This window comes from Panicum virgatum, chromosome 6N, assembly GCF_016808335.1.
Source record: "Panicum virgatum strain AP13 chromosome 6N, P.virgatum_v5, whole genome shotgun sequence".
Lineage (NCBI taxonomy): Eukaryota > Viridiplantae > Streptophyta > Magnoliopsida > Poales > Poaceae > Panicum > Panicum virgatum.
The window spans coordinates 52,238,450-52,257,199 of NC_053150.1; the positions used below are offsets into that span (position 1 = coordinate 52,238,450).

Consider the following 18,750-nt stretch of genomic DNA (forward strand, 5'->3'; position numbering starts at 1 on the left):
ATGATAATGAAGCTTGTCTAAAGCATTTTCATTTCTTCTATGTAAATCTTTTATGTGAATGCATTTAGGTCTCTATGAGTTTCAATCGGTTCTTCATAGCTATGTCTTTTTCACCAGGAAGCAGCAGCCTCTGAAGTATGAATGGCAGCAATGTACTACATTACATTTATTTTGTCAAGACGATTGCCTCCAAAACTTTATAAAACTAGCAGTGGCGGAGCTAGGATTGAACCCAAGAGCGGGCCGTGCTCTGAACAGTTGCTGAGAGTTGAAAGCCGTGTCCTGGAAGATCGAGCTGCTGCTACATACCGTTGGGAGCGCGCAGACCCAGACAGTTCCATATTTTCCTCGCAGCAGCAGGGTGCAGGGCAGGGAGATTTGCAGAGTTCCAGGGCACTGCTCGCAGTAGGCTCCTTCAGGTTTGCAGATGCTTCTGTGCAGGAGGTTTGCACTGGTGTTCATGGCTAGCAAGGAGACATTTTGAACCATGGCACTTTTAGTCCTGAGGAAAGCACGACGACGGGCATCCTCAAGCATGCATCTGAATTTTAGGAGTTGTGAAGGATTACTAGAACATTCAAGTGGTACACAACAGTGTTCATTCAATCAGTACTGCCAACTGCACGAGTTGCTAATCATTCTCATTGCAGTGGATTTGTACATTGGTCTTGTTCATGCAGGTATAGTATAGATCACCCAATCTGGTACTCATCATCACTAGAGCTGGAGGAGGAGTTGAGCGGCATCTCCGTGGTGGCCATTCTGTCGGAGCCGACGAGCCGGAGGCGGTCGGGGTACACCTCGACGCGGCCGAAGGCGTCGGTGCCCGGCGGGCACTCGAGCGCCGCCTCCAGCGTGCGGTGGTGCACGCCGCGGTCGTCCACGGCGTAGCCGCCCCTGTGGTCGTGGCCGGCGAGGCAGGCCACGACGCGCCCCTCGTGCCGGCGCACCACGGCCGCCACGTCCTCGTAGTTCCACATGAGCCCCGTGGGCGACGCCGCGCCCGGGTGCACCGGCAGGTGGCTGCACACGACGGCCTTCTCCCCCCGCGCCGCCGCGCCGCGGAGGACGGCGTCCAGCCACCGCATCTGCGCGCCGCCCACGCCGCCGTTGAACATGACGAACCGGCGGGCGGCGCCTTCCAGCCCGCTGGGGCTGTTCTTGTCGCGGTTCGGGTTCCGCTCCTCCAGGAACCGCCGCGCCGCCGCCGCCACCGGGTCACCCCGCGGCCGGCCCACGGCGCTGAAGTCGTAGGCGTCCAGCACCACGAAGCGGTACCCGGGCCACGGCGAGAAGTCGTAGTAGGCGCGCCCCGGCGGCGACGGCATCCGCAGCTCAGACACGAGGTCGCTCCGGGGCAGGTTGTACAGGCAGTGGTTGCCGAGCATGTGGTACGCCGGCCCGCCGCGGAAGCCGTCGAACTCGCGCACCGCCGCCAGCGACCGGTCCCTGGGGCAGAAGCCGTCCACGATGTCGCCGAAGTTGACGCAGAACCGGACGCCCCCGTGGGCGTTCCAGCTCCGGACCGCCCGCCGGAGGACGGCCAGGCTGTGGCGGTAGTAGCGCGGCACGCCGAGGAAGGACCGGCCGTCCGGGATGTCGGCGTACTGCACGTCCGCGATCACGCCGAAGGAGAAGAGCGGCGCCGGCGTTCGGCCGCGGCAGCATGAGCCGCCGGCCGCTGCTGATAATGGAGCGGCCGGAGCACGACGCCCTCATCAACGGACAAGGATGGGTGGGGAGGCGCAAAACTATCTTGTGTGGACGGAGGCCACGACCGGGGAGGGACAGCTGGCACAACCAACGGCTGGAGGCCACGGCAAGGGAGGACAGCTGGCAGAATCAACGACTGAGATTAAGTCGCCAGTTTTTTCCCTTGATAATCCGCTTGAGTAAATCAAATCTGAAGGAAGACGACGATCTACGTATTTCTTTGGGCCTCCAAGGTATCAATCGAGCGAGGACTGCTGTGTCTTGGGCCCAAAGGAAGGGCGGCCCGCGTGGGCCGTCCGGAAGCCGCGGCGCGAGGCGGACCCACGTGGCAGTGAGACGCCCATAGAGATCGGCACCACTCGCCGGGTCTCGCATCGCGGCACAAAGCAGCCCAATCGCATCTCCTCCGCCCCCTCCCCGCGCCGCCGCTCGCCGGAGCCCGCGACGCCACCTGCAGGTGAGTGCTCGGGGCCCGTGCTCTCCTTGTTTCGTGCTGGTTCGTCCCCTTCCATGCGTCCGGGGATCCCCGATCTGGTGATCTGCTTCTGGTCTCCGGTACTCGCGGCCGGCCCCAGGGTTGGGTCTCGGCCCGGCCCCTTGGGGCAGTGGGAATCGAGCGTTTAGATCTGTGTGAATCCGATCGATTGAGGCGGCGTAGGCACCCCGCACCCGGGGCTTGACCTCGCGTCCTTCTCCGGAGGCGTCCTCGTCGCCTATGGACGGCAGCGGACTGGAGATCCATCTGTCCCGACTTGAGTTGGTTTCTGTGTCCTTTTGTTGCTGCCTGTTGGGAACCGCTAGATTGCTAGTTTTCCCCGCTGAACCATTTAGTTGTTGTCTCTGATCCCTGAAATGCAAATCAAATCTATCCATTTACTTTGTTGCGGCTTTGGGTGTTACTCTGACAAAAATTAACGGGAACACCTCCTGATTTCGTGCTTACAGTGTGGTTTTATTCCGCTCGAATTCACTAGAATGATTGATTAGCGTCAGTGCGATGCTTATTGTTGTGCCAATAACGAGTCTGCATATTTTATTCTGGAGCTCATACTTACTGTTGTGCCAAAACCCCCCTTTAACTCGAAAACTAAGTCCTTGATGCTGCATTTTACAGATACCTGAATGGCTGCCGCAAGGGGCATTAACCAGCTTCTGAGGAGAACTCTCCAGAACCAGTCATCTGTAAGTATTATTGGTGAACTCTTTGTTTCTGTGCCAATCTCTTCAAATGACTCCATATCCAATCTACTTAGCTTATGCAGTGTAGTCCTTTTCACTTTTGTTAACTGGGCTTTGAGTACTTATCCTAGGTTTGCTGGCTCCCTCCTTTTCCAATCAAGATTATTAGTTTTGGAGTTGATTAAGTTACTTATGACTTATGAGTTTTGGTAGACGAGTTCTATTTGTTCTATGGACCATGACCCATGATTACTGTCTCTAAGATCGTTACCATGTTTTATAGGGTTCATCGCTGCTTTCTTCGTTTCGGGGAAAGCATGAAGAGTCCTCTGCTGGACTCAGAGCATTGGCTCTTCTTGGAGTTGGTGCCTCCGGTCTTTTCAGTTTTGCTACAATAGCATCTGCAGATGAAGCTGAGCATGGCTTGGCAGCCCCAGATTACCCCTGGCCACATGCTGGAATCATGAGCTCTTATGATCATGCATCGTAAGTCAACCATATCCTCACCGTTTCATGAAGCTTTCTTTCGTTGGAATGGCTTGATGTTCACTAGGTCGTGTAAAATTTATCATGGAATATGGATCATTGCACAGAAATTAACAAACCTTTTCATGTACTGGGGTATATAATTTGCAGATGACATGTTTTACTATAATTTAACAATAAACAATTAAGTAATTAAGTAGTTTTCTTGTTTCCAGGACAAATTCTTGTTGAACTGTTAGTACCTTCTTTCTTGTATGCTTCTCTAATCTACAGGAAAAAAATTATTGTGCAGAATTCGGCGTGGACACCAAGTTTACACACAAGTTTGTGCCTCTTGTCACTCCATGTCCTTGATTTCGTACCGTGATTTGGTTGGGGTAGCGTATACTGAAGAGGAAACAAAGGCAATGGCTGCTGAGATTGAGGTAGTTGATGGTCCTAATGATGAGGGTGAAATGTTCACCCGCCCTGGTAAACTGAGTGACCGCTTCCCACAGCCCTATGCAAATGAGCAAGCAGCCCGATTTGCAAATGGTGGTGCATACCCTCCAGACCTCAGTCTTATCACAAAGGTAATTGCAGCTAATGGTCTTGCATTGATTGTTTTGATCTTTCATGCCTTATAGCTTACTGAATTCTTTAATTCAGGCGAGGCACAATGGTCAGAGCTACGTTTTTGCTCTCCTTACTGGTTATCGTGAGCCACCTGCTGGAGTTCAGGTATTTTCCTGGTTTATGTATTGTTTCAATCTTTTGTGCTTTGCAGCTTTGTGATGTGTTATCCATTGCCGTTGTTTATAAATGGTTAAGAGTAACCTCTTACTTGATTTACAATCACTTGCATCACATGATACATTTCAAATTACTGCATCATACTGCCTCCTGATTCATGCACTGTTTTATCTGTTAGAATGCTGCTGTTGGATGTTGAAAGCACTGTACTGCAGATCATAATCTTTTGAGTGATTAATCTTTTCTGTTCAATTTGCAATTGTTAGTGAATAAGCTTTGATCAGTTGAAGATCACTAATTTTATCTGTATGTTTACCCTGCATAATTCCTTGATTCTGGAAATACAGTCGAACACAGTACCCCTCATGTATTGACAAATATTTCTTCTTATTGTCTATCAAAGCATGGATATTTCATGCCCTTTTGCATTCTAGCATTTTCTTTTAATATCTTATTATAAGTATCAATAATAACATTTGTTGTTATGCAACCTAGATTCGTGAGGGTCTGCATTACAATCCCTACTTCCCTGGTGGTGCCATAGCCATGCCCAAGATGCTTAATGATGGAGCTGTTGAGTATGAGGATGGTACTCCTGCAACTGAAGCCCAGGTAAACTATTACTGTCATTGTTTATCTGATCCGTTTTGAGTATTGGGGCTAGGACTGAAGCTTGATTCTTTTTGCTATTTCGATGACAGATGGGTAAGGATGTCGTATCATTCCTTTCGTGGGCAGCTGAGCCTGAGATGGAAGAGAGAAAGCTGGTAACAACCTCGCGGCTTAATCACTTGACTGCAGATTTCTTTGCTGCTTTTCAATTTGCCATAGCCCATGTCCTGATCACAACCCACTCAAAATTGATTATAGATGGGAGTGAAGTGGATCTTCCTACTGTCACTAGCGCTTCTCCAAGCTGCCTACTACCGGCGCATGAGGTGGTCGGTCTTGAAGTCGCGCAAGCTGGTCCTGGATGTTGTCAACTGAGGACTACATTTTCCTTTTTTATTTGAAATATGTCGAGCCTTCAAGGGGGAGCATTCAAAATAATGGATTTGTGATGTACAATTTTGCCACTGGGGCTAGGTTCCATGCCTAGAATTTATTTTGTTTTCTTTATACTCTGCTGCAAAAGCATTCTCTCCAAGGGAGCATTTCGTTTCACGGCTTTTTTTGTTTGTCAATGCCTAAATGTTACCAGCAATCTTCTAACTTCTGACGGGAGTTGATAAATTCTTATGCCATGAAACATCCAACTGTTTGTTTCACTTGCTGTCATGTTTCGCCTTTGCTTATTCCGTGTTGCATGGATGGATGTGTGAGTTCGTGTTGCATCGAACATGAGCTTGTGAGCGAGGGGACATGTCCTCAAGAACTCCGGTTGTGATTTCCGTTTGAACTATGTGCTTCGTCCATGGTTGTAGAGTTTTCACTATTATCCCTTTTTTTTCCCGAAACATACTGTTATCCCTTTTGAAGTGGCCATGTGCCAATATTTATGTCTGTAACACAATTCGGTAAAGTTTTGGCTCAAAAACACAATCCCGAGTGCTCTTTCAAAAACACAACCCTGGATTGTTTTCGTTCAAAAACGCGCATCTGGCAAGTTTGAAGGACGAGAGAACTGATTGCTAAGAAAGTAAAAAATCCAAAGCAACAGGAGAAAGAACTTTACAAAAAAAACAAATAAAGGAGAAAGAACTTCCGCTAGATTTTTTTTTGTTAAAAATGAAGACAAGCACGCATGAAGTGGACAGCTGTCCTCCAAAACCCACCACTGCGCCGGCTCTAATCCGACTTGGACTTTGTTCCTTCCTTCTTCGGTTCTTCCCCGTGCTCGACCGCCGGCACAAACCCTACATCTAAATCGGCCCCAACTCCACCACCGAACCGAGGGAGAGGAACCATCAAGGGCCGGACCAGTTCGTTTTCCGCTGTGACGGCGGCGCCAAGTGTTTCCCGCTGAACGCGACGACGACGGCGGCTTCGGCGCACACCTGCATCGGCGTCCCGTTCGGCGTCTGCGTCGACCTCGCCCCGGCTCCGGCCATCTCTCGCTTCTACTTGCAGTGGCCTGGCGGGCCCAAGCCAGAGGCTGGCCGGCACTGCCAGATCGTGGCGGCGCACCGCGGCCGCCTCCTCCTCAGGTTCCCTTCTCTCTTCAAGAGCAAGACCTCTCCCCAGGATCTCCAGTGCGCCGACGACTACTTCGTCTACACCTACACGCCTGTCGTCCCCGGCGGCAAGCCGTCTCTCGCTCGCCTTCCCGCATGGCTGCGGGAGGAGGACAAGGAATTATATCTGCGCACGCAGCAGGAGAGGAAGAAAGTAGAAAACATGTGGAAGTCATGCCGCCCGTCGTCTCATTCGGCGGAGGAGACGCCGGAGGTGCGGTGGGTGGATGCGCTGTTGCGGGAGGAGCACGAGGAGCAGATGGCGTTGGGCGTGGATGTGGACGAGGACATCGAGCCCTCATCTTTGATCCCGGAGAACCTTGGCCTCGTGTGCTCTGAGGACGGTGATCGCTTCGTTGTGGCAGAGCTTCATCAGCTCTACAAGACGACCAATGACGAGGGGGTGTCGGCTGAGCTCTCCCTGTTTCGCAGCGATGGTGGTGGCCCTTCTTCTTCTTTGGAGATCAAGCACTTGCCGCTTGACTACCACCCTTTGGCAGCTCCGTGTGTTGGGTCGACTACCGCCGAGGCATGATCCTTGCCGACGACGTGCTGGAGCACAAGAGCCCCAAGCTCAACTACGTCGCGTTCCCTCCTGTGCCGACGACGTGCTGGAGCACAAGAGCCCCAAGCTCAACTACGTCGCGTTCCCTCCTGTGGTTCCGACCGGGCGCGAGGACATGCACCGTGGCGTGTGCGCTGTCGACGGCGGGAGCACGCTCAAGTTTATCGATGTTGTGGCCAGCAGCAAGCGACTCGGCGCCGCCAGTGACACCTTCACCATCTCCACCTACACGCTGACGACAACGGAGGCCGGCCGCATAGGGTGGGAGAAGGACGCCGTCGCCCCGATGACGGCTGAGGAGCTGTGGGGACTCGAGGCACCGTCACCCGTCCCGCACGAGGTGCCATTGTGTTCCCCCTCGCGAGCATGGACAGACCTGAGATCATCCACTTCCAGCTGTCAGAGTGCACCGATTACATCGACACGGTGACGCTGGTCACCATCGACATGATCGCTAGGACAGTTGTGTCGGTGCGCCCGTACATCAAAGGGGAGCAGGAGCTTCACGGCGAAGATGCTGACCTGGCTGAGGCTAGGTCCAGCCTTCAGCAACCTTTTCTTCTTGCTGAGTTCTCCACCAAGTCCCTGCAGAATCTACCAGGTATCTATATATTTACTCGTGTTAGTGTTAATTAATTGTCTCATTACTTTAGTGAATCACGTTGAGCTTGTTCCTGTTTTGAGCACATACATGACCTCTAACCTAGCTAACCTATTACCTATACCCTTCAAAGTTGAACTGGTTTTAAGTACAACCAGTCTTGGACTCTTGGGTGTATGGTCGATAACCAGCCTATTAACTTCATCACCCAACTAACATATGATTCAGTTAGCTAGAGATCAATGCTCCATCCAAGCTAAGGATGCACTTTGTGTTACCCAGACACCTGCACGTTTTTTGGAGGGTGGTGTGTTGGTGTTGGCATGCATTTTGAACTGATAAAGTCCATCCATTTGGTGCCGTGCCGTATTCTGGTTTATATGTCCAAGCTGAATGGCATCCAACATATTGCAGGTACAGGAAGAGGAAAATTCAGAAAATGAGTCACGCCAGGAAGGGGAAAATTCTGAGGAAGGGGAAAATTCTGAGAATGAGCCACGCCAGCATTTGCTCGACATAGACTTCCATCATTCGTCATGGCATGAGATTTCGTGGCAATAATCTTTAACCATCACTTGCCTCAGTTTAACTAGTTAATTCACTCAGACAAATGTCGATAAGTTTAGATTTTTGCTGCATCTGTTGATAAGGAGCTATCTCAAAACATGGTGGCTTAGTTGCTTTGCTGTACTGGCTATAAACCTGTACTACATGGAAACTAGTATTACCTGGCTGACAAACATTGAATGAATGGTTCGGCGACAACATGGAATGCAATGGTCCACCTTGTCTTTCTTTTCAGGTGAATTCATATATGCTGTTGCTGAGTTGCTCTAGTTTCTCATCTCTGGTCCAGAGGTTAATTGCTCCTCTTGCAGTGAAAATGGAGACAGGGTTTCCCCTCAATTTTTCTAGTTCCATACCCCCTTTCCCTCTCCCTCTCCCTCGTGCTGTTAATATTGACCTCGTGTGGTGCTGTCTCCCTCATTGTTTTTTTGCAAGTATACATTTAAACTATTTAATAAAATATACAAGGTAATGACTTGTATTCGGCCGACTTAATTTTATCGAAGGTACGTATCCAGCTATCCGCCATTTAAGTACCAATCGGACGGACTTTTCACCAGCTGCTTGCGGTCCTCCACGTGTGTGGGCGCTGCAATATATGTAACCCCTCACTGTCTCCCATACTGAAGGGTGGTAATGGGTTATGGCCTTAGTGATTTCTTCACAGCCCAATAAGACTCTTAAAATTAAAATTTTTAGTTCAAAATTACATAAGATTAGAGCCCGACCTTTTTAGGACCCGGTCTTTAGATTTTCTAGTTCAAAATGTTGGCTCTTTTACCACCCCTACCCATACTCCTTTCCACCGGCCTTCTCTCTGGCACAGCCTGCAGCCTCGCACGTCTGTCAACGGCCTCCCTTCCCTCTCATAAGTAAATCCATTGACAGTACGGGTGGTAAAAAAATTTAAAATTTAATTTAGATAATTTAAAAATTAATCTTAAATTTTATACAATTTTAAGTTAAAAATATATAAAAACTAAATTGAATATTGAATTGACCACTAGGGCCATCATATGTTACCACCCCTTCGCATGCCTCACTTACCCTGCGTCGCCTCCTTCCTCCCTCGATCCCTTCCTCCCTCTACGCGTTGGGCGGTAGTTCTCTGAGGCGCTGCCAAATCCTAATTGTTCCTGGCGACCTTGATCCGCTCCGACGACCGACCATCGAGGCTTGGTGAGGCAGTGGTTGCGCGTGCGCTCAGCGCGCAGCGTGGACCGCTCCAGCGAGCAGGGCGGATTTTGTGCGGGCCGAGGAAGCAGAGGCTCGCGGCCACTGTGTCGCCATGCGGCATGGTGCTTTGGTTGGTCAGCATCCAGGTACAACCCCCGAGTTGCAGGTTTTGATTAACCATTAAACAATAATATGATTTTGACTAGACAATAATATTTTTGGAATTCCTCAACTAATGTATTTTTCTCATGTTTGTTAATCATCAGTCATTGTGGTTTTACTAATAAACTTTGCATAGTTCATTTGTAGAGTGTTATCCAAAATCAACAAGTAAATTAATCATTGAAGGTTATCATTTTTGCTTTTGGATCAACAGAGATTTAACAAGTGCTAGCAGTACTTACTTGTATATTGGATAGGTATTAAATTTCACTTGTTCTGGAGTTTGTTTCTTTTCCTTTTGGTTCCACATTCATTCTATTATTGTGTCTTCACTTTTCTTTTGTATCCTCTAACTACTGATTTGCAATATGGACCAGAATAATGCAATAACACGCGATTTTTTTTTATGTCAAAGAGGTATGCAGTTTTAAGCCTACCCCAACTTGCTTGGAAAAAAAGCTATGTTATTATTGTTGTTGTTGTAGGTATGCAGTTTTAGCAAAACTCATAAGCATTTTAGTTGAGTTTTGTTATGTCTTTTTTCAGTATGTTAAAAGTAATTTATATCTGCACCAAAATATAACTTGAAAATATAAATAAATGGATCTTGCTTTGTTTGTATGCATCGTAAATCGGGATACACCGTTTAGGAAATGTAAGCATTTCAAGATTGCCAAATTATACCTTTTATGTTCTTAGGTAGCAATTTTTGTGATCTGATGATCTGGCATTCTTTTTCCTATTGATTTAGTTCCTGCTTGGCTTAGGAATAGGCTCACACAAACCAATGCTGCAACCAATCTATGTTTTTCTGAGTTGAATACCTGATTTTTTTTTTGTGTGCAAGAGAGGTACTCAGTTTTGACAAAACTAATACATACTTTAATTGGTTAGTTATGTATTTTTTTCAGCCTAATATATTCACTACCGGAATCGGAGGCTTTGCCGAGTGCCAAGGACACTCGGCAAAGGCTAAATTGCACTCGGCAAAGCCTTTGCCGAGTGCTGCACTCGGCAAAGCTCACACGGCAACCCAAGACTGCCGAGTGTCTTTTGTCGGACACTCGGCAAAGTCTTTGCCGAGTGCTAAATGACACTCGGCAAAAAAAAAAGCAACGGGGATGGTGGCCGGCCGGTAACTGTTACTTCGCCGAGTGCCACCCCCCTTAACACTCGGCAAAGTTGCAGAATTTGTTTTTGGATGTAAATGAGATACAATTATATCAAAATTAGCTCAATAGTTACACCACATCCATAAGCTCATTTTCTTCAGTAATATCACAATATAAACAGACCAACAATTCTTATTATTGATACAAATCATTTGTACTGATCAACTTATCCATATTAATTCCAACTCATGTCATCTCATAGAATGCACCAATTACAATTTAATCAACAGAATAGCTATCAAGTAGCTAGTACACAACAACTACCTAGTCAACAACAGAGAAGCTAGTTACTGTCTTCACCTGATAGAATCCCATAGAGTTCCACATCAAACTAACATTCATCCCAACGATGGATAGGATGGCTGAATATATCCAAGCCATTTCATTACTTGTGTCATCAAGGTTGTGGTTGCAAAGTGAAGTCCAGTCAGTGTTGTAGCTGTACAACCAAACAGCAGAAAACAACATGAGTACAAGACATCTGATAGTCCAATTCTAGATATAAGTGATAAGACGCATGGAAAGCATGAATAAAGATTAAGGCACTGTCAGTGTCTTACCAAAACTAAAACCATGTGTTTCCATCAAGGCTTTGTTGACCATGATGATACTAACTGATGTTGCAACATTGAACATCCATCCCCCAGCATCTAATGCTGCTTTTCTCTCTGCCTTGCTTCCTGGTGCCATACTTTCTTGACATGTAGAGTCCAACCCAATTTTCTAATAATCAGATCAGACAATCCACCTTCCACACGAATTGCAACTGAAAGTCTGTTTGACAATCAAACACAATGGCATTGGCACTCATACACGAACAGGTATCACCTAATACAATTCTCATGAGTCATGACTAAATCAAATACTAGTAGGGAAGTTCTCTGTACTATAGGATTATGGTGTGTACCAATATACCACTCCAAGGTTGTGTGTAAGCAAAAACAAAAATGCCGAATCCGTAGCTCTTATGTGTGGTAAGTTGTTGGTCTGTAACTTCAATGTCAGCTAGATTATGTGCACCCTGGATGCTTGTTACAGCACTGCAGCAAAACCAGCTAAGCAGCAGCAGGACAGAGGGATATTGTTGAAGCATATTACAACACTGTATCAACCTCGGTAACATTTGCAAAAGAAGAATGTACTGCACACTGATATATATTGCTTGATTGGTACTCAGATCTGCAGGACATTTGTCCTGCTACTTGCAAAATCTAGGACTTTAGATTATTCTATCAAGCCTAGCTACAATGCAAAAGACTACTAACCAGTTGTCATTAAGATAGAGGCAAAGATGCTTGAATGGCTGCACAATTAGTTGTTCCCAGGCCCACATGCATCTCTAATCTACCCTAACAAAACTGAGTCCCAATCACCAGACCATCTTGCATGTGCTGATACAGTCATCCAGCTCCCCTAGCGTCCATATTCAATCATGCGAGTGTTGCTTGTAAAGTCGATTTTGCAAGCTAGTACGTTAAAAATAGATCCGATTTTGCACAGGACATGGTAAGATCCGAATTAAAAATAGATCTATTAGGGTTTGGGGTGCTCCGCTTCGCACAGCAGAAGGGAAGAGAAGGAGCGGGCGTACCTGGTGGATGCTCCTCGCCGGCGGGCGTCGGAGCCGCGGAGCTTGGAGGCGGACTGCTCCTCCTCCGGAAGCGGAGGCACGGGGGCACACAGCCGGCCTGCCGGGGCGAGGGGCGCGGGGGCGGGCACGCTCGACGGACGGGAGCGCGCGCGGCTGGCGGGCTTGGGCGTGGCGGCCTCCGGCGCGGCGGGCGGGGGCGGCTTCCGGCGCGGCGGGCGGGCGGCGGCGAGCTCGGAGCGGCGCATGTGGCTGGTGTGTGTGTGCGAGGGAGGGAGAAGCGGATCTGATAAATTACATGTGACGGGCTTTGCCGAGTGCCGCGATCTGGCCACTCGGCGAAGTCTTCCTTTACCGAGTGTTTGTTTTAGTCAACACTCGGCAAAATAATTTTCTGAAAATATTTTTTTGTTCTCTTTTTTCTTTTTTGCATCATATTTTTCAAATTTTGTTCCAACATATTTTGTAAATACCTAATCACATTCACTCACCTATGCATATTTGATTCTTTAGGGAAAAATTGACCATTATTTCATATAGTTTTAGCTCAAATTCCATTTATACAAATGTAGTTAAAAAATAAAAATTATCAAACGGATCTGAAAAATTACCAAAATGTAATATGCTATGATCTTCGATGTCTATTGGCTATACAAAAAGTTTGAGAGTCAAACCACAACTCGACCGTCGCTTTGACTCCAAATCATACTAGATCATTCTCAACAATCATGAAACTTCTTTGGAGTTGTTTCGGGTTGTGAGCAATGCGCGTAACAATTTGTGCGAAACCTTCTCAATTTTTTACTACAGCCTCCACATATGATATCATGACATTTTGTCAAATTTCATTATTTTTGGACTTCGTTTGCTTTTTATAGAATTTAAAAACGGCTCAGGCACGCGATGGAGGGTGTGTTTCGTGAACAAGATGTTTGAAATTTCTTTTGGTTTCAAAGCTATGGCCTAAATATGGGTTGAAAACCATTATTATCATTTTTCTACTCATTTTTTCATATATTTGAATGACTAGCAGTTCAAATTTGATTTAATTCAAAAAATCATGAAAAATTGAATTAACTAGTTAAATATAGCAAATGAACTCAAAAAATACACCAAACTTGAGCATAGAGTACCACATGTTGTATGTGGAGATCAAAAAAAGTTTGAGGTTCAAAAGAGAAAAAAAATTAATAATTTGCCGAGTGTATTTTTTTGACACTCGGCAAAGAACCTCTTTGCCGAGTGTAATTTTTTTGACACTCGGCAAAGAGCCTTTTTGCAGAGTGTTTTATTTTTACCGAGTGTTTTCGGTCTGACACTCGGCAAAGAGTTTGTTTGCCGAGTGCCCGAAGTATTGCACTCGGCAAATATTCTAGCACTCGGCAAACAACCGATTTCCAGTATAGGTAGTTTTTTCTGCATGGAAATATGACTTCAAAATATAGACAAATGGATCTTGATTTTTTTAGTAAATACATTTTATGTTCCAAGTTATCAATTTTTCTTCTAATGATTTACCATCTTCTTCTACTGATTTACTACGTAATCGATTCTTGGTATTAGACTGAACTGATAATGCACCCAATCCATATCTTTTGGTTTTTTTGAAAATGCCTCACAATTTTTTGAAACTTTGCTCGTAATTTTCTGAAACTTTGCTCACTAATATAGATGAAAATAGAGAAAAATACACAACAACAAGAGAACACATTTTTCACTGTTTGAACCATAATTCGTACATATCTCTACTATATTAGTATATACCTCTTCGATCATCTATTACATCTTAGCTTCTTAATAAGGAGGTGATAGAGAAGAATTGCGAGAATGAGGACCGCTTCGCTGAACTTGTAAAATCATAGGACTATTACGCAAATGTACTATGGCAGCACGTCGTTGCAAACCCTAGCCAGCCACTCAAATCGGCTCCAATTCCACCCACGAGCGAGGAACGACGAATCATGGATTGCGGATCCGGAACCATAGCGATGGTGCTGGACCGGTCTGCGGAGTGGGAGCAATCCAAGAATTGTGGACGGGAATCATCCATGGAGGAGGTGATGATGGATCGGTTCGTGTTCCGCCGTGAAGGCGCCGACTCCTTCCCGGAGAACGAGACGACGGCGTGCTCCTCAATCTCGCCGCGGCCCCGACCATCTCTCACTTCTACCTCGAGTGGCCTGGTGGGCCCAAGCCGGAGACTGGCCCAACGTGCCACATTGTGGCGGCACATCGCGGCTACGTCCTCTTCAGGCTAACCTCTATCGTCAAGAGCAAAACCTACCCCCAGGATTTGCTCCACCCGGATGGCTACTTCGCAAGGTTCTAAATAGCCACCGCAATAGCTTGTTATACACTTTGGGAGAGGAGAAAACTAGGATATCCACTCTTAGCTCTAAAAGGCTAAATCTGCTAATAACCGGTTATATCCCGCTATAACCGCTAAATTATGGGTTATTTAACTAGCTAAATCATATAATGAGTATTTATTTATTGTTAGCTTAGTATTGAACTTCATCATTTACAAAACTTAGTATTTCATCAACAATGATGTAACGAGGGAATGAAACCCAAGACGTACTTCAGTACAAGAAATTTTCTTGATTTCATGTTTATATGCAAAATTGCTCATAGATTTATGCAATGCATAATTGTGAGAAACTTCTAAAAGATTAGAGAGTGTGCATAAACCATGGTTATCATGTTTTATGGTGAAATATAAAATACTCTAAAAATTAGATATTTGTATGGTAAGATAAGCATGAAGAAAATTCTAGAGTTAGATATTTTGAAAAAATTATGTAGAAAATGGACACATGAAAAAATCATATGAGCCGTGGAGTCCTATAAATAGGGGTGCTCTCTTCCCCTCTTCTATACCATGGCATAAGAAATCTCAAGTAGAGGATGACAAGGTTGCTATGTAGTATAATAGTATCATGATAGGGTAGCGACAGTGGCGAATCTAGAATTTGGATTTAGGAGGGTGGGGCTCATCTTCCTCTTCTTCTTCCTTCCCCTCTCTTTTCTTCTTTTTCTTCCTCATTTTCCTCTTTCTGCTCTTGATTCATGAGTTAAAATTGTAGAGGGGGTTTTGGGGGGCTCCATGAGTTGCATAGGAGTTGGGGGACTGGAGCACCCCCTGGCTCCGCCGCTGGGTAACGACATAAAGAGTGCAAGAGTCTTGTGTTGTATTATGTTATGGTGAATAAAAGAGTTGTTAGGAATAGCACATGGTATATATAGAACCACTAAATGAGTTAGCTACGCTATAGCCCACTATAGCCTTTCTTAGCCTCTACAAACATCAACCGCTAAATGCATTAGCCCGCTATTTTAAACATTGCTACTTCATCTAAACACCCGCCGCCGCCGCCACCGTCGACTGCCCGTTCTCGCTGGTTCTCACATGATTACCCACCTTGATCATGCCAAAGCCTTATGCCACACCAAAGCCTTATGCCGCACAGGCGCTGGAGATGGTGCCATCAACCAAGAGGATGGCGTGGCTGGAGGCGCTGCTGCAGAATGAGCACGAGGAGAAGATGGCGCTGGGAGTGGACGTGGAGCAGGAGGTTGAGCGTTCGTCTTTGGTGGTTGAAAATGTTGGGCTTATGTGTTGCGCACACGACGAAGGCGATGACTTCGTGGTGGTAGAGTTGCAGCTCAACAAGAGCAACAACAGGGCGTTGGCTGAGCCCTCCTTGTTCTGCAGCTTAGTGGGAGCTCAAGTGCCTACTAGTTGACTACCACGAGCGGCCATGACTCCACGGGCATGCGGTGCTTCTGGCCACAACCGTGGTGCCCTTTGGCAATTGCCTTTGCTGAGTTGACGAGCAGAGCCCCAAGCTCTCCTACCTTCCATTCCCTCGCGTGGCCCCGACTGGGCGCGAGGACATGCACCGTGGCATGTGCGCCGTTGACGGCGGGAGCACACTCAAGTTTATTGATGTTGTGGCCTGCAAGCGAATACCCAGCGTCGACGGCGACACCTTCACCATCTCCACCTACACGCTGACGACGATGGAGGTCGGCCGCATGGGGTGGGACAAGGATGTCGTTGCCCCAATGACGGCCGAGGAGGTATGGCCACTCAAGGCGCCTACACCGGTCCCGCACAAGGTGCCCTTGTTCCTCCTCGCGAGCATGGATAGGCCCGAGATCATCCACTTCCAGCTGTCGGAGTGCACCGATTACATCGACACGGTGACGCTGGTCACCATCGACATGATCGCTAGGACAGTGGTGTGGGTGCACCCGTACATCAAGGGGGAGCAGGAGCTTTATGACGAAGATGCTGATCTGGCTGTGGCGAGGTCCAGCCTTCAGCAACCTTTTCTTCCTGTTGAGTTCTCAATCAATTAGTCCCTGTAGAATCTCACCAGGTATGTGTATATTTAATCATGTTAGTATTACTTTGTAATTGCTTGTCTCACTACTTTAGTGAATCACACTGCTTCTTTGGTTGGTATGATAAATAAAACACCTTCTTGAGCTAGTTAATTCATGTACGTTTTCAGCACATACGTGACCTCTAACCTGGCTGACCTATACCCTTCCAGGACTAAGTTGAACTAAAAGTTTTAGGTACAACTGGTATGAGCAATAGGCAAGGAAGTGAAGGTCCTATATTGACATAATGTCTTTATCTGCTACCACTGTGAAACAACATCCACAGCTGGTTTAGTAAAACTGAAGCAATACCATTGTCAAGTGGGAGCTGTGTCCATTCTTTTCTCTAGACATATCTGCTACAGTAAGGGATTCATTGAATGGTACTGATCAAGTTAATCATCATTTGAATGGTACTGATCGAGTTAATCATCATAAGCTTTTGTTGGATCAAGTTTTTTTAGCCTTTTTCAAGAACAAAGTGTTATCTAATTCGTGTCCTGCCCGAACTTGTCCAAGGTTTAGGGCCACTGGCTTAAGTGAAACCTCATGATAGTATTTTTTGTAAGTATATGCTGTACAAATTGATAGTTAATGTCTCTAAGATAGCGTAAAATGAAGTAACAAAAAAGAAAAACAATTTTATCACTGTCTCGGGTGTTGGTGTTGGCACGCATTTTTAACTGATGAAGTCCGTTCATTTTTAACTGTTCACTTAAGGCTCAGCTCTTGGACCATTATTGCCGGTATTGCCCATCTGATTGACTATGGTCGCAATAAGTTCAGTTTGCCGGGCCAAGACGTCCGCGAGGTTTGGGTGAACTGGAGGATTAGGGAGGGGATCCTCGTTGTTGCGGTTGTTATTGCCACCCGAACCATTGACACCATCCCTATCGGTTCCCGAACACAACACCATCCTATTAATAAACAAAATGGTTAGCGGTCAGGAATGAAAGATGGAGAATGATACCCAAAGGCAGGGTGGAAAGACAATGTGTAGATAAAAATCTAACACATAACCAACACTAGAATAACATATCTAAGAGAAAGGGTAGATTTGGCCCACTAAAATTAACAAGAACGAGATCAGCGAAAACTAGACCACGGCACCTTAGATTAGTTAGATGAAGGTTTGAAAACCAAAAGAAAGTATGCATGCATGCGAGATATGAATGCAACATGACGTCTACTCACATCGTGAACACGCTTTAACGTTCTAACACTCACTTACGACCCAAAGCAACCGCATTGTCCAACAGCGCTACAACCCTCCTACTAGCGCTCAGGACAATGGGTGATTCCCACCTTCTCAACTCCGGTAAAAGGCTTAAAAGGTTTCCAACAGATGAAAGGGTTTTCCTACGCTCCCATTACTCATGAAGACAAGAGGGGTTAAGCGTGTCTTAATTAAACGAGTGAAGCAGTAAGAAAGAATTAGCTCTAAGACAAAGGAAGAAAGTTAGCATTTTACCTTAAGTTCAAATTTTTAACCAAAGTAAATCTTAGTGCAAGTAGTCAAATTTTATTTGACTCTCAACCCACTAAGCCAATTTTAGGTTCACTTCATGGAACCTCAGCTCTGATACCCGTTGTGAGAACCACCCAATTTGATACTATTTTAAACGAACCGCCGGTCATTATCATCCAGATGAGAGTTAACACGTGCTTGCCGGAGAGCGTGCCACGTGTTATCCCACATCTAGTGACACGAATAACCGGCACGTCAGTCATCCAAAATAATATCAAATCCGGTAGTCCCGGTATGTGCTCCAACATACGCCCAGAATCAGCATATGCACATGCCGTTTACAATCGAATACATCGCCAATAATCCACAAAGAGCAGTTTTACATTATCAGAGTTCAAAACTTAATATTACAAATTCAATATAGGAGGGTTCGACTAACTTCCATTACAAGCCTTGGGCTCACGAACGTCATATTAAACAGAAACTTAAAGTTTATTGTATTTACATACTCTCACGGAGTTTGATTACGATAAAAACATACTTAAGATGATGATGCCTTGCTCAAGGACATCACCACAGCCGCAACAACCTACTCCTCCCCCGCATTAGGATCAGCAGGATAGAAGTGGCCGGACACCACTTCCGGCTCACCTGCAACTAGGTTTAGAAAGCACCCTGAGTACAAAGGTACTCCACAAGACTTACGCGATTAAATAAACAAGGATCATGCAAGGCTCAAATAAAAGCTTTTAAGGGTAAGTAATTATTACATAAG

At 46.3% G+C, this 18,750-nt stretch overlaps 3 protein-coding genes and 1 long non-coding RNA gene across 7 annotated transcripts; 2 read left to right on the forward strand and 2 right to left on the reverse strand.

Annotated features, from left to right (window-relative positions):
- Window positions 1–538: 538 nt before the first annotated feature.
- On the reverse strand, window positions 539–1,758 carry LOC120679067 (manganese-dependent ADP-ribose/CDP-alcohol diphosphatase-like). The gene has a single exon (XM_039960563.1). The coding sequence runs from the start codon at window positions 1,386–1,388 to the stop codon at window positions 693–695; it is 696 nt and encodes a 231-aa protein (XP_039816497.1). The 5' UTR covers window positions 1,389–1,758; the 3' UTR covers window positions 539–692.
- Window positions 1,759–1,939: 181 nt separating this feature from the next.
- On the forward strand, window positions 1,940–5,378 carry LOC120679065 (cytochrome c1-2, heme protein, mitochondrial-like). Its single transcript, XM_039960561.1, has 8 exons — window positions 1,940–2,170; window positions 2,828–2,895; window positions 3,176–3,378; window positions 3,671–3,950; window positions 4,027–4,098; window positions 4,606–4,722; window positions 4,812–4,877; window positions 4,981–5,378. Exons 2-8 carry the CDS (start codon window positions 2,836–2,838, stop codon window positions 5,095–5,097), a joined length of 915 nt encoding a protein of 304 aa, XP_039816495.1. The 5' UTR covers window positions 1,940–2,170; window positions 2,828–2,835; the 3' UTR covers window positions 5,098–5,378.
- Window positions 5,379–10,610: 5,232 nt separating this feature from the next.
- Window positions 10,611–12,434, reverse strand: LOC120679397. 4 transcript variants are annotated; one of them, XR_005677166.1, is made up of 3 exons: window positions 12,119–12,434; window positions 11,088–11,301; window positions 10,611–10,966 (listed from the first exon to the last, which is right to left on the reverse strand). It is a non-coding gene; the product is annotated as an uncharacterized LOC120679397 (long non-coding RNA). The 4 variants fall into 4 exon arrangements; XR_005677167.1 differs by having other exon boundaries at window positions 11,088–11,355; window positions 12,119–12,432; XR_005677168.1 differs by lacking the exon at window positions 12,119–12,434 and adding an exon at window positions 11,435–12,110 and having other exon boundaries at window positions 11,088–11,355.
- A 1,255-nt stretch (window positions 12,435–13,689) lies between these two features.
- LOC120679398 lies at window positions 13,690–17,204 on the forward strand. Its single transcript, XM_039960983.1, has one exon. It carries the CDS (start codon window positions 16,013–16,015, stop codon window positions 16,478–16,480), a length of 468 nt encoding a protein of 155 aa, XP_039816917.1. The 5' UTR covers window positions 13,690–16,012; the 3' UTR covers window positions 16,481–17,204.
- Window positions 17,205–18,750: the final 1,546 nt, after the last annotated feature.